The following is a 14,203-nucleotide window of genomic DNA, read 5'->3' as shown; positions in this document are numbered from 1 at the left end:
CCATCAAGAACTCTCATTAGCTCTTTCTTTAAAACATATCCAGGATCTGACCACTTTTCATCACAATGACCACCATCTCACTGGCCAAGCCACCTGCCTCTCTCATTGGACAGAAGCAAGAAATTGTACTTTCTCCTTCACCCCTCAGAGCCTGTTCCCAACTTAGCAACCAGGGTAAACCTTTAAGAACATAACTCACATTATGTCACATCACGGCTCAAGATCAAGGTAAAAGCCAAAGTCCTCCTATTGGCCTGGAAATCTTTGCACCATCCATTCCCTGTACCATAAACCACTCATCTCACACATTTCTGACCCATCCTTTCCTTCTCCAAGGGTCCTTTGGCCAGGGCTGTACTGGCCTTCCTGCTGTTTACCAGACAGAGGATTCACTTCTGAACACCCTGGGGCTTTTGTTCTAGCCACTCCTTCTTCAGAATGTTCTTCCCATAGAGATCTGTCCCTCAGCTCCTTCAAGCCTCGGCTCAAATCTCACCCTCCTTAATCTCTCTATCTAGTATTGTAATCTATCTTCCATTCATCCATTTCGCACCTCCAACTTCCCTGTTTGTACTCTACTTTTTCCATAGGACTTGTCATCTTCTGACATACTAGATAGGTTTTATTATTGACTGCGTTTATTGTTTCCTATCTCCTAACATATTTTGCCCACTTTGTTGAGAACTGCAGCTCTTAAAGTATGATCCCTGGGCCATGAGCATCATCTACAAACTTGTCAGAAACACAAAATTCTCATCTCCCTATGTAAACAGCACTGCAAGTCATTCTGCTGCACACTCAAGTTTTAGGATCACTAACCTGGAATAATGCCAGGCACAGAGTAAGCACTCAAAAAATGCTGTGCTCGATAAATTTACAAATCCTCCTTTCCTGATAACTTTCCACTTCCCACAGAGGAGGAAGCTTGGCTGTTGCTCTGTACTGTAACATAGTCAAATGGCCCAGGGTGAGTTCTTGACTCCAAGTGAATATTTTATAGCCCCTTTTCAAAGCAAGATGGGCCACCACCCAAGGTTTGGTTCTGAGGTCAAGGCGGGTGACATTCTGCACACAGGAAGGTTTTAGAGAAAGCTCATCACTTACACTGGGGATCCCTGGGGAGAGCTGGGAGGGCATAAGCATGTCTGAACTGGCTTGCGCAAAGCAGAGAAAGTGGGTTGGGCCTTTATAAGGGCTGCGGAGTAGGACTGGGGAAAGTCCACGCCAGCTTGAAGGTTTAAATTTCCAAGGGCACCAAAGGAGATGATGAGTTCATAGGCCTTTTTATCAGCCTCCCAGATATGTGACCAAAGGAAAAAGAAAAGGTAAGATTTAAAAGCAAGTCAATGGTTAAACATCAAGAATGAGGTCACACTCTTCACTACATGGGATGGGCCAATTAGACTCTTCCCAATCAAGACTAGAATCTTGATTACAAATTCATAGAAGGCTGGCTAGCTGGTCTCTGTGGCTGAAATTAAGAAACATATAAAAATTCAGGAACCCCATAGATACAAAAGGGAAGAAAGTCAATCTTTTTGTTTGTTTGTTTGTTTTTTGGTACCAAGGATTGAACTCGGGACCTTGTGCTTGCAAGGAAGGCAGTGGAACCACTGAGCTAAATTCCCATCCCAGAGAAAGTCAGTCTTTAGAGAAAGTAAAAAAAAGCAGAGGTATAGAGAGAACCAAACCAGGGTGGTTCCTGGCTACATCAGGATCTTGGCTGAATGGGTAAGTCAAAATTACCTAAGCAAAGGCTATTGTTGTGGTGATGAGATAAATACGAAAGACATTTCACAGGAAGGAGAGATGACACATAGCACAGAATCTGGAACTAAATAGACACTGAGTAAATAATTCATCAATAAACAGATGAGTAGAGTGTAATAATATTCAGTTAAGAGGATGAAAGAAAAAAGAACTGAAACTTCTTGAAGAGGGGATCATTATCTTTTACCTATAATTCTGGGGGTTTTTTCAAGTTTGAAGTCATAAACAAAATGTAAACTTTTATGAATCAAAGAGATCTAATGAATTGATCTATGAAGTGGAAAGACTGCATGGCCTACATCTCCCTTGTTCCTGCCAGTCATGTGAATGCTGACAGATGGATGGTCATCAGGATGACCAGCTGACTGACGTGAATCCAGGCTGAGAACAAAAGAAAACTGGTAGGGAAAGAGGTGCAGAGTAGAAGGAAAGGGAAAGAGGCCAAAGAGAAGACAGAGAGCAGAGAGAGGATGGCGGGACACAGGCTAGCACATGGCAAGCATCCAATACTTGACTTCCTAGAGCTGGACAGACTCTGGAAAGACATACACTAGTCCAAGTGTCAGGCTGACTGCCTGCTATGGAAGGAACCCTGAGCAAAGTTTTTAATTTGCTTGACACACTCTTTCTAGAATATAGTGGGACTAGCAAGAAAAGGATCAGCAATCTGTTTCCTTAACTTGAAAAGGAAAGTAATCATATCACCTCCTAGAGTTATTGTAGTGAGTGGAATAATGAATTTTTGAAGTTTTGTTTTCTTTCTAATTGGCAAATAATAATCATACATGTTTTTAGGGCAGAACATGATGCTTTGATAAATGTATATACATTGTGGAGTGATCAGATTAGGCTAATTAGCATATCTAAGATACCATTTCTTTGTGGTGAGGACATTTAAAAACCCTCATTTTTAGGGCCTGGGATTTAGCTGAGCAGCATAGTGCCTGCCTGGCAAGCATGAGGTCTTGAGTTCAATCCCTGGTACAAAAAAAAAAAAAAAAAAAGATGTTGGTGGGCCTGTGGGGAAAAGGAACCCTTCTCCACTCTTGGTGGGAGTGCAGACTGGTGCAACCACTATGGAAATCAGTGTGGAGATACCTCAAAGAACTGGGACTAGAGGTCCCATTTGACCCAGCTATTCCCCTGCTGGGGATCTTCCCCAAAGAATTAAAAGAATCATACCACAGCGATATATGTGCACCCATGTTTATAGCGGCACAGTTTATAACAGATAAAACTTGGAAACAGCCCAAGTGCCCATCAACTGGAGGCTGGATAAAGAAGTTTTTTTTTATAAAATGGAGTACTACTCAGCCATAAAGAATGAGAAATTAGAGACATTTATAGCTAAATGGATGCACATTGAGGCGATACTCTTAAGTGAAATAAATAAGGCACATGTGTAAATACCAAATACTTTCTCTGGTGTGAGAAACTGAAAGTGTAAATAAGGATTAAAAGGTATAATAGATAATGTGAATTAGGAAGAAAAGGTCCAAATGGGAAGGGGAAGTGGGAGGGGTAGGGGAAAGGAAAGAAGGGAAAGGAATAAATATGAGAAAAGGAAAAAACAGAAGCAAAGTTTTTGTAAACAGGGAAGGGTGGAGGGGTTGAAGGAAGGGCAGGAGAATGGGGAAAAAATAAGAACCAAGATATATCATGTAAAGGTATGAATTCCCAATGGTGAATGTCATCATATTGCATAAATAAAATGTACCACTAAACTTAATGAATTTTTTTAAATCCTCATTTTAGCTATTTTAAGATATTAAATACATTATTATTAGCTCTAGTCATCGAGTTGTACAACAGACCACCAAAACATACTCATAACTGTAAATTTCCATCCGTCAACCAACTGTAGATGTTTCCTGTCCTTATCTACCCCCAACCCCAGGCTCTGACAGCTATCATTCTACTCTCTACTTCTATGAGCTTAACTTTTTTAAGTTCCACACTTAAGTGAGATCATATAGTATCTGTCTATCCATGACAGGCTTATGGTTTATTTCACTTAAGGTCCTCTGGGTTCACCTACCAACTCCTGTTCTTTAAGGCTAAACACTATTCTGCTGTGTACTTATCACCAGAGAAATGCCAGTTAAAACCACAATGACATATCACCTCACATTAATAATGAACAGAACAGCGAATTATGAATGCCTGGCACACCACTGTGCTCATCCACTATTTGATTTGAGAACTCAGTAGTCCAACAGAACATGGTATTTGGTCTTACATCCACTTTATGGACATGAAAAATGGAATGAAACAACTTTTCTAAAATCACTATCTCTAAACTCAAGACTAGAATCCCGCTCACAGATTTCTACTTTTCTATATTTTATCTCACCTTATCTAGCCATTCCCAACATAAAGAGGAATAACAAAGAGAAACAAAGCCAAAAGGGAAGAGAAATAGTCATAAAAAGAATACAATTCCAAAATATTCCTTAAAAATTTTCCAGACAGATTAAATTTCTAGCTTTTTATGCTAAAGGAAAAACCTGTCAAAGATTCTCCTGACTTTATTAATGACTTTAGACTAGTGTTGAGCAAAAGTTCAACCTAAACTCCCAAAACCAAGTTAATCATACACATTTATTGAAATATCTCCATATTCTACTATAAAATATTTATGATACTATGTTTTAAAGAACACAACTGTCCTGAAACTAAAAACTAACCATCCTCATGAAAATTGGATTGCACTTCCAAAAGAAAGGTATATTAAGCTAGAATTTAAGACCTTAAACTTAAGTTATAAATTAAGGGGGCTTTATAAATGAGAAAGTTTTGCTTTAACCACTTAACATTATTTTTTAAATGCCTATAAACTGTCACAAATGAACTACATAACTGCAAATATATTATTAATAAAGAACTACAGGTCATTACTTCATGACACTTTTCATTATCCCAGCAGTATAGCTTGGACTTAGTTTTATTAACTTTCAATGAAAGTTCTACCAAACAGAATTCAAGAGTCAAACCACTCTCTGGAGAAAAATTAGGCCTTGATGAAATATTCAGTTCCTCACAATAACTCCATCACTGCAAATTGGGGAATGTATTAAGTTCCAAAGAAATCTAAATACCAGAATACCATGAGCTGATATGACATGCTAAACCAATGCTAGACAAATCCTAGCAATTCTCTCAATTTAATTTTCTTTGAAAAATATGATAATATAAAATGCCACTGAGATCTAAGCATATAATACTGATCAACTATTATGAGAAAAAATAGCATGGTAGAAATATGATATAATTTAGAATAACCATAAGCTCTACAGCCAACAATACCCTTAAAATTAGATGCTCAAGACCTAGGTTAAAGAGTCACTTTAGTATCCTCATCAGTGGTGACATGTTTTAAATCAGACAACAGTTATTTCAGCAAAAAATTAATTCATTAATTCATGAGTATGTCCATAACTAAGAATATTTATTTGGTGTCTACTGTGTAACAAGTGAGATTGTGAAACATTTGATATGCATAATTCCATTTAATACTCATATTACTCTGGGAGGTACTTCTATTATAGTAGTACTATTTTTATTTCCACCTCACAGATGAAAATTCCTTCCTCAGTATCACATGGCTACTGTTAGGAGCTATAATTTGAACTCAAGTCTGTCTTTATTGACCTAGAAAGTGCCTGTCTGTGAATTTATCCTAAGAAAGTAATCATGAGTACAAGTATAGCTTTGTAGACAATGGTATGCATCAAGGCTTCTTCATAAGAGCAAAAGACTACAAAGTATCTAAATGACCAGCAGTGAAGAATTACTAAGTGAACTATGATACACCTATAAAATTCAATGCCGTAGAGTTATTTTGGAAGAATTCCCAATACAATGAACAGATGTCAATTACATATCAAATTAAAATGTCAAGTTATAAAACAGCATGCACATCATGATTAAAATTACACATTATATGTGAATTCATACATGCATATGTGTATTGTACATCCATATAAAATGTAGTTTACCAGCATCTCTGCTGGCCTCTACTCACTGGATACTAGTAGCACCCTGCTAAGTTTCCATACTTGGCAAAACTGCCCTGAGGTTAGTAAGAACTGTTACTCTGTAACATAACAGATATTTTTAAAATTTTTTTCTCCTATATGTATTTCAGTAATTTCCAAATTTTCTACAAATATTATGTGTTGTATTTGTAATCTGGGGGAATGTTATTATAAAAAAGCAAACTCACTAACAGAAGAAAAATGATTCCTACTTTAAGAGACTAAACTGCAATCAAGAAAATGAGTCACACAAGCTATGGGATATCTGCTGTGATTTTCTTCCATCAGAAATTAGTTGGCAAATTCTTAACAAAAAAAAGTAGAAAAAAAATAGCAGAATTCTGCTCTACCTGTGTCAGATACATCCGAGCAGTGAGAGCAGAAAGAGATGGATAAACCAGAATTGGCTTAGTCGTCTCCCCCACTGCATTGCTCACAAGTTTCCCATCAGAAGAATAAGCAGCAACTGCAAATATGTATCTTTCATTAGCTTCTAAACCTTTCACTTCAAAAATGCTTTTACCATCAGCTGGTATCTATTAACAAAAACACAGTTCAGGTTATACATGGAAAATTAAAGTGACTTTCAAAAATAGAATGAGGTAAACATTATGTGTAAAAATACTTTCATGTTGTATTTTCGTTATGACTCAAGTTGAAATTAGAGTGGATTCAGTGGAATAATGACTTCATAAGGAAAAAAACTACTTGTTATAAATGGGGCTTTAGTAAGGTTTTTTGACATTTAATAGGATGTACCGCTTCTCCTGAATTTGGGAGATGATTATTGTTCAGTCTCACTTTTCCATAACTTCCTTCTGCTTTACAGCCCAAAATGCAGTACCAGGACACCTGCCAGGGAAAAAGAAGAGGACATCACCTGTAGTCCGCATAAAAAACATTTGAGTTCTTTTGTCTCAATGTAGCAAAAGGAATGCTTTTATAAATAAAAAGGTAACATTCAAGTTTTAAAATATGAAATCTAAGTTTATAAAGAAATTTAAGTTCAGTCTTACAAAAGCAAAGACAAATACAGCACATAGTGAGATTACCTAGGACAGTCAACACTAAAATACTATTCACTGGGCCGGGAATTTAGCTCACGGGTCCCGCTGCCTGCCTCGAAAGCACAAGGACCTGAGCTTGATTCCCGATACCAAAAAATTTAAAAAATAAAATAAATAAAATAAAATAAAATACTATTCACTATTAATTATTCTAACTAGCATTAGTTGGATGGTTCTTACGTGCTAAGCATCTTAGGAAACTGACAGAGACTTTCTAATGCTCACAGGATCCCTAGGAGATGTAATTACTGTTATCATGGAAAACAGAGATACTGAGATGCTAAATAACTGCCCCAAAGCAAACTGTGGCAGAAGCTGACTCCAAAGATGACTTAATCCTGATGGACTCAACAATGACTTGATGTTGCCCACAAACTAGCACAAACAATCAACAAGTGGGGTCTCTTCTTATTAAAAAACTTCTGCACAGCAAGAGAAACCACCAACAGTGTGAAGAGACAACCCATAATGTGGGAAAAAAATCTTTACCTGCTGTCCCTCAGACAAAGGTCTACTATCTAGAATATAAAAAGAACTTTAAAAAATCAGACCTCCCAAATTTAAAGACCCAACCCAAAAATGGGCATCTGAAATGAACAGACATTTCTCAGACAAAGAAGTAGAAATAGCAAATAAACATATGAAAAAATGTTCCACATCACTGGTCATTCAGGAGATGCAAATGAAAACAACACTGAGATTCCACCTCACCCCAGAAAGAATGGCTGCTATCATGAAATCAACCAATAACAAATGCTAGTGGGGAACACTGTTCCACTGCTGGTGGGAGTATAGGCTGGTGCAACCACTGTGGAAATCAGTATGGAGATAACTCAAAGAACTAGGACTGGAAATCCCATTTAACCCAGTTATTCCCCTGCTGGGTATCTTCCCCAAAGAATTAAAAGAATCATACCATAGCAATATATGTGCACACATGTTCATAGCAGCACAATTTGTGATTTGAAGCAACCCAATTGCCCATCAGCTTGAGACTGGATAAAGAAAATGTGGGGTTTTTTTAAAAATAAAATGGAGTACTACTCAGCCACAAAGAATGAGAAACTAGAGACAATTACAGCTAAAATGGATGCATATTGAGGCGATACTCTTAAGTGAAATAAATAGGACACACATGTGTAAATATCAAATAATTTCTCTATTGTGAGAAACTGAAAGTGTAAACGAGGGCTAAAAGGTATAATAGATAATGTGAAATAGGAATAAAAGGGCAAAGGGGAAAGGGAAGTGGGAGGGGTAGGGGAAAAGAAAGAAGGGAATGGAATTAATATGAGAAAAAGAAAAAATGGAAACAAAGTTTGTAGATAGGGAGGGATGGAGGGGTTGAAGGGAGGGCAGGGGAAGGGGGAAAAAATAAGACCCAAGATGGATTAGGTAAAGGTGCAAATTTCCAATGATGAATGTCATTATACTGTATACCTAAAATGTACCAATAAAATTGATTTTTTAAAAAAAGAATGACTTGATGGAAGAAAGATCATCACTGAAATGATTTTCATATTTTATCATAATAATAGATGACAAGGACCAAGCAGAAAAAGAAGCAAGATAGTATAGTGTTTAAAATGAGATGTAAATATACATATACCTGGAAGGAAAGGCTCCTACATAAGAACAGCAGGAGAGCTTGCATGATAGAATGGTAAGATGACAAATCATTTTTTTCTCCAGCTTATACCTGCCTGAACCACAACATTACTTTGATAATTTTAAATATCAACATATTCCAAACATAAGGTATGAAGCCCACAGAAACAACCAAACTTAAACTTAACTAAATAGTTAGATGATGGGTCTTCGCCAAGATGTCAAAATAATGGAGATATACTATAAGAATGAACCACATTCTCACTGTGGGGAAAAGGGATCCAGTTGACACCACAGGGAGTGGTATTATGAACAAGCCATACTGTTGGGGTGACGGAGGTCATCATCGCTGGGGCAAACCCTCCTCCCAGGCAACTCCCAAACTCCGAGGAAAGCGGGAAAGAAGGGAAAATGTAATTGTTTCTAAGAAGCAAGTGCCTCATACAGCTTGGGGCTTTTCCTCCTTTCTCCAGGCCAACAGAAAATTCTAATAGGGTCAAATCTACAAGAGAGGGTTCTCAACCCTGCCTGTGCATCAGAACCACTTTTTAAAAACACAGTTTGTACAGAATCACCTGTTTTCTTAAATTGCTTCCACAAATTAAAATTTCTGATTCAAATATCTGGGCTTTCGTGTTTCCACAGAAAATTTCTCAGGTGACTGTGACATGCATAACTAATGAAAGAACATTAGTCAAACAAAGGCAGGAGATCTCTAAGGACAGAGAGAACATTGAAGAAACCTGGAAGCTGGAGGCCAGGGGGAAAACCACAGGAGTCTTAGGGAAAAAACTGGAGTCAACTTCCCTTGATTTCCCAAGCAAGTCTAGGGGGTGGGAGGCCAGAATGAAAGACTGTGTTATATGACTTAGATAGTTACTACTCTAAGTTATACCACATAAACCAGAATTTGGAGGATGAAATTATCTCTAAACGCATTTTTATAAGCATATTTTACTTTTTTACTTTGCTCTACTGATGGAAACATCTCAGTTTGTTTGAATGACTCTTAAGAAGCATGTGTAATTAGAATCTACATAAGAATAGAGATATCATGAACAAATCACTAACTTTGGAAGTAAGATTTTATAAATAATGTAAATAATATTAATATATTTTCAGCTATGAAAACAGATTTGAATGAAACAAATGCCTTAACAAGAGGTTTTGATGAGACAAGATGGCTGAAGCCACAAAGCAGAAAATGTATTCGAGCCCATAGCACCACCTAGTGCTCATGAGTAGGAACTACTAAGAGCTCCCTCCTGGAACAACTGTCATTTATACCAACTTCTTACCATGCACCAACTGACAAGTATTACAGGACTGCAGATCAAACATGCAAGGCATACCTTCTGATTTCCAAGCATTATAAAACAAAATACACAAGTCACTGGGTTGAAATACATAAAAAGTAACATTTGGCTAAGTAAACCAAAATATTTGAAAACAAACAAAAATGTGGTAAATCATCTAGTTTTCATTCTGTACTATTTTTTCGGAAATCAGTGAAGCCCTACCCTTAAACAGATTCTAAAACATTCAAAGTTGAACTTTAGAACTGCTATCAGCAGAAGTAATACATTTATTATAGCACAGGTTGGGTATAAGGTGAATGTCACATCTAATCTATTTCCACAATTTAGAAATACAGTAAAGGGGAGAAGCTCAGCCAGTCCCAGCACCCGGAAGGAAGCTCCCTGCCTCCATCCCAGGCTCCTAGGGCAGAGAGGCTCAGCTGGTCCCAGAACCCAGAAGGAAGCTCCCCACCTCCATCCCAGGCTCCTAGGGCAAAGAAGGTGAGCTGGTCCCAGCACCTGGAGGGAAGCTCCCTGCTACCATCCCAGGCTCCTAGGGCAGAGAAGCTCAGCCTGTCTCAGCACCTGGAAGGAAGCTCCCCTGCTGCCATCCCAAGCTCCTAGGGCAGAGAAGCTCAGCCGGTCCCAGCACCCAGAAGGAAGCTCCCCCACTGCCATCCCAAGCTCCTAGGGCAGAGAAGGTGAGCTGTGTGGGTGCCAGAAGCACCTCCCCCACCCCGGGGAAATGAGAAGACACATAAATAAGCCTCAAAAACAGAGTTCCAGATCACCTACAGCAACCTCATAGGGAAACGAGATGGAACAATCTGATACTCAACCACCTGGACACTCTGAACTGGCAACAAAAGAGGATCTGGGAAAAATGAAACCAGAAATAATTACTCAGATAATAGCAAAGATTTTGCTCATGGTGCAAGACATGATTAATAAATCTAGAGAGGACACAAATTAAAAAAATATAGAGGATCTGAGGAACATGAAGGAATCCCAACATAGGAAACAAATGGAATCCATAAAACAGATACAAACAGATTTCCAAGAGATTAAAAACTCCATTGAAAGTCTGCGAAGCAGAATGAATCAATGTGAGGATAGAATTTCACATATAGAAGAAAAGATTGCAATTAGTGACCAGGAAAAGAAAAATTGCTTTAAAATTGTAAGGGAACATGAGAAATCAATCCAGCAAGTGCTAGATGATGGAAAGAAGAATAACACAAGACTGACTGGAGTCGAAGAAGAAAGAGGAGAGAGTGCAGATGACATAAAAATACTGTTCACAGAAGTGATGGCAGAAAACTTCCCAAGGAGGGGAAAAGAACTTGACATACAGATAAGTGAGGCATATAGGACTCCAGCTAGCCTTAATCAAAAAAAATCTACACATAGGCATATAATAGTTAGGATTCCAGAAATCCAACAGAAGAACAAAATTCTACAAGCAGTGAGAGAAAAGAAACAAATCACATACAAAGGAAAGCCCATCAGAATCACAGCAGACTTCTCAATGCAAACCCTCAAGGCAAGAAGAGCTTGGAGTGACATATTTCAAGCCCTAAAGGAAAACAGCCTCCAACCCAGATTGATGTACCCTGCAAAACTATCTTTCAAAATTGATGGAGAAATAAGATACTTTCATGATAAAGAGTACCTCAGGAACTTCATGAATACCAAACCGGCATTCCAAAAAATTTTAGACAATACCCTAGGAAAAGACAATGAGGATCACAACCCCAGGAAACCCAGCAGAATGAATCCATTGGGCATGACAAATTAAACGCAAAGGGGGAGAATCCAACAAAAAGAAAAAGTCATCGCCCTACCGAGGTCCCCAGTCTTGCGGAACACGACGAATCAGCCCGCTGCAGACAGGCAGGTCTGTGCATGCGCTACCGAGGTCCTGAATCATGTGGAAGACACCAAATCACCCCGCTGCAGACAGGCAGCCACCTGATTCCACACTACAAAGACGCAGAGGACACCAGACCACCAGACCAAGGTACTGAGTCCCACTGTTCCTGGCCCAGAGGTAGGGGCTTCCTGGTCACCATTCCTCCCACTGCTCCCAGCCCAGAGGAAAGGCCTTTTGGGCCACCTTCTGTCCCGCTGCTCTAGGCCCAGAGGAAGGGGCTTGCAGGCCACCATCCCTCCCACTGCTCCTGGCCCAGAGGGAGGGGTTTCTGAGCCACCATCCCACTGCTCCTGGTCCAGAGGAAGGGGTTTCCCGGCCACCATCCCTCCTGCTGCTCCCAGCCCACAGGAAAGGGCTTTTGGGTCACCATCCCTACCGCTGCTCCCAGCCCCTGTCCCACCTCACTCAGAGGAGGTAATCCCTGCAGGCACTAACGGCCCCCCGCCCCAGTCAAAATGAGAAAACACATAACTAAGTCTCAAAACCAGACTTCCAGATTACCTACAGCAACCCCAAAGGGAAATGAGATGGAACACTCTGATACTCAACCACCTGGACGCACTGAACTGGCAGCAAAAGGGGATCTGGAAAAAATGAAATCAGAAATAATTTCTCAGATAACAGGAGAAATTGTGCTCCTAGTGCAAGATATGATTAATAAATCTAGAGAGGAGCTGAGGAACATGATGGAATCACAACATAAAAAACAAATGGAATCCATAAAACAGATGCAAATAGATTTCCAGGACATGAAAAACTCCAATGAAAGTCTACACAGCAGAATGGGCCAATGTGAGGACAGAATTTCAGATATAGAAGATAAGATTGCAATTAGTGACCAGGAAAAGAAAAATTGCTTCAAAATTATAAGGCAACATGAGAAATCAATCCAGCAGCTGCTACATGATGCAAAAAAGAATAACATAAGACTGATTGGGTTCAATGAAGAAACAGGAGAGAGTGCAGATGACATAAAAAATCTCTTCACAGAAATAATGGCAGAAAACTTCCCAAGCAGGGGAAAAGAGCTTGACATACAGATAAGTGAGGCATAGAGGACTCCAAATAGCCTTCATCAAAAAAAAATCTACACATAGGCATATAACTGTTAAGATTCCAGAAACACAACAGAAGAACAAAGTTCTCCAAGCAGTCAGAGGAAAGAAACAAATCACATACAAAGGAAAGCCCATCACAATCACAGCAGACTTCTCAACACAAACCATCAAGGCAAGAAGAGCTTGGAGTGACATATTCCAAGCCCTAAAAGAAAACAGCCTCCAACCCAGATTGATGTACCCTGCAAAACTATCTTTCAAAATGGATGGAGAAATAAGATACTTTCATGACAAAGAGCACCTTAGGAACTTCATGAATACCAAACCAGCACTCCAAAGAATTTTACACAATATCCTAGGAACAGACATTGAGTATCACAATGCAGGAAGCAAAGCAGAATGAACCCATCTGGCATGACAAAAAATTAAATGTAAAGGGGGAGAGCCCAACAAAAAGAAAAAGTCATGGCAATGACAAGTCAATACGTTTCAGTTATAACCATCAACGTTAATGGTCTCAATTCACCAATCAAAAGAAATAGACTGGCAGAATGGGTCAAGAAGCAAAATCCAACAATATGCTGCGTACAAGAAACACACTTAATTCAAAAGGAAACTCATAGACTGAAAGTTAAAGGGTGGAAAACAATACTGCATGCGACAGGAACCCGAAAAAAAGAAGGAGTAGCTATCCTCTTGGCAGATCAAGTAAATTTCAAACCAACACTGATTAAGAGAGATGAAGAAAGATGCTACATCCTTGTAAAGGGAAGAATCCAAGAGGAAGAGATGACAATCATAAATATCTATGCACCAAACACTAGTGCAACCAACTATATAAAACAAATACTAATGGACATGAAAAGTCATATATGCACTAATACAATTGTAGAAGGGGACCTCAACACCCGACTGTCACAAATAGATAGACCAACTAGACTAAAAATAAGTAATGAAATACTAGAACTCAATCGAACTCCTGAACAAATGAACTTAACAGATGTTTACTGAGTCTTCCACCCCACAAAATCAGAATACACATTCGTCTCAGCTGCACATGGGTCATTCTCCAAAATAGACCACATACTCACACATAGAACATGTTTAAGTAAGTGCAAAGGAAATGTAGTTATCCCCTGTATATTATCAGACCATAGTGGGATGAAATTGGAGATCCATAGCAAAAGAAACTGCAAAAATTTCATAAACACGTGGAAATTGAACAACACACTTTTGAATAACCAATGGGCCACAGAGGAAATTAAAGAAGAAATCAGACAGTTCCTTCGATTAAATGACAATGACAATACAACATATCGGAATCTATGGGACACAATGAAAGCAGTCTTAAGAGGGAAATTCATAGCAGTGAATATGCATATTAGGAAAACAGAACGAGTCCAATTAAACAACCTGATGCTGAACCTCAAGC

At 38.9% G+C, this 14,203-nt stretch overlaps 1 protein-coding gene across 15 annotated transcripts in view; it reads right to left on the bottom strand.

Annotated features, from left to right (window-relative positions):
• Cfap54 (cilia and flagella associated protein 54) overlaps window positions 1–14,203 on the bottom strand; it is a 338,714-nt gene that overhangs the window by 217,943 nt on the left and 106,568 nt on the right. For all 15 annotated transcript variants that reach the window (XM_087192632.1, XM_087192626.1, XM_087192630.1 and 12 more), the window contains 2 exons: window positions 6,567–6,659; window positions 6,158–6,343 (listed from right to left, as the gene is read on the bottom strand). In XM_087192632.1, coding sequence (XP_087048758.1) covers window positions 6,158–6,343; window positions 6,567–6,659 — 279 coding nt within the window. The remainder of the gene's footprint in view (window positions 1–6,157; window positions 6,344–6,566; window positions 6,660–14,203) is intronic.

The sequence above is a fragment of the Heterocephalus glaber genome, unplaced genomic scaffold (assembly GCF_053883595.1).
Source record: "Heterocephalus glaber isolate CG9 unplaced genomic scaffold, H.glaber_assembly_v1.0 deba00001572, whole genome shotgun sequence".
NCBI classification, from domain to species: domain Eukaryota; kingdom Metazoa; phylum Chordata; class Mammalia; order Rodentia; family Bathyergidae; genus Heterocephalus; species Heterocephalus glaber.
This window is presented reverse-complemented; position numbering and strand designations above follow the sequence as displayed.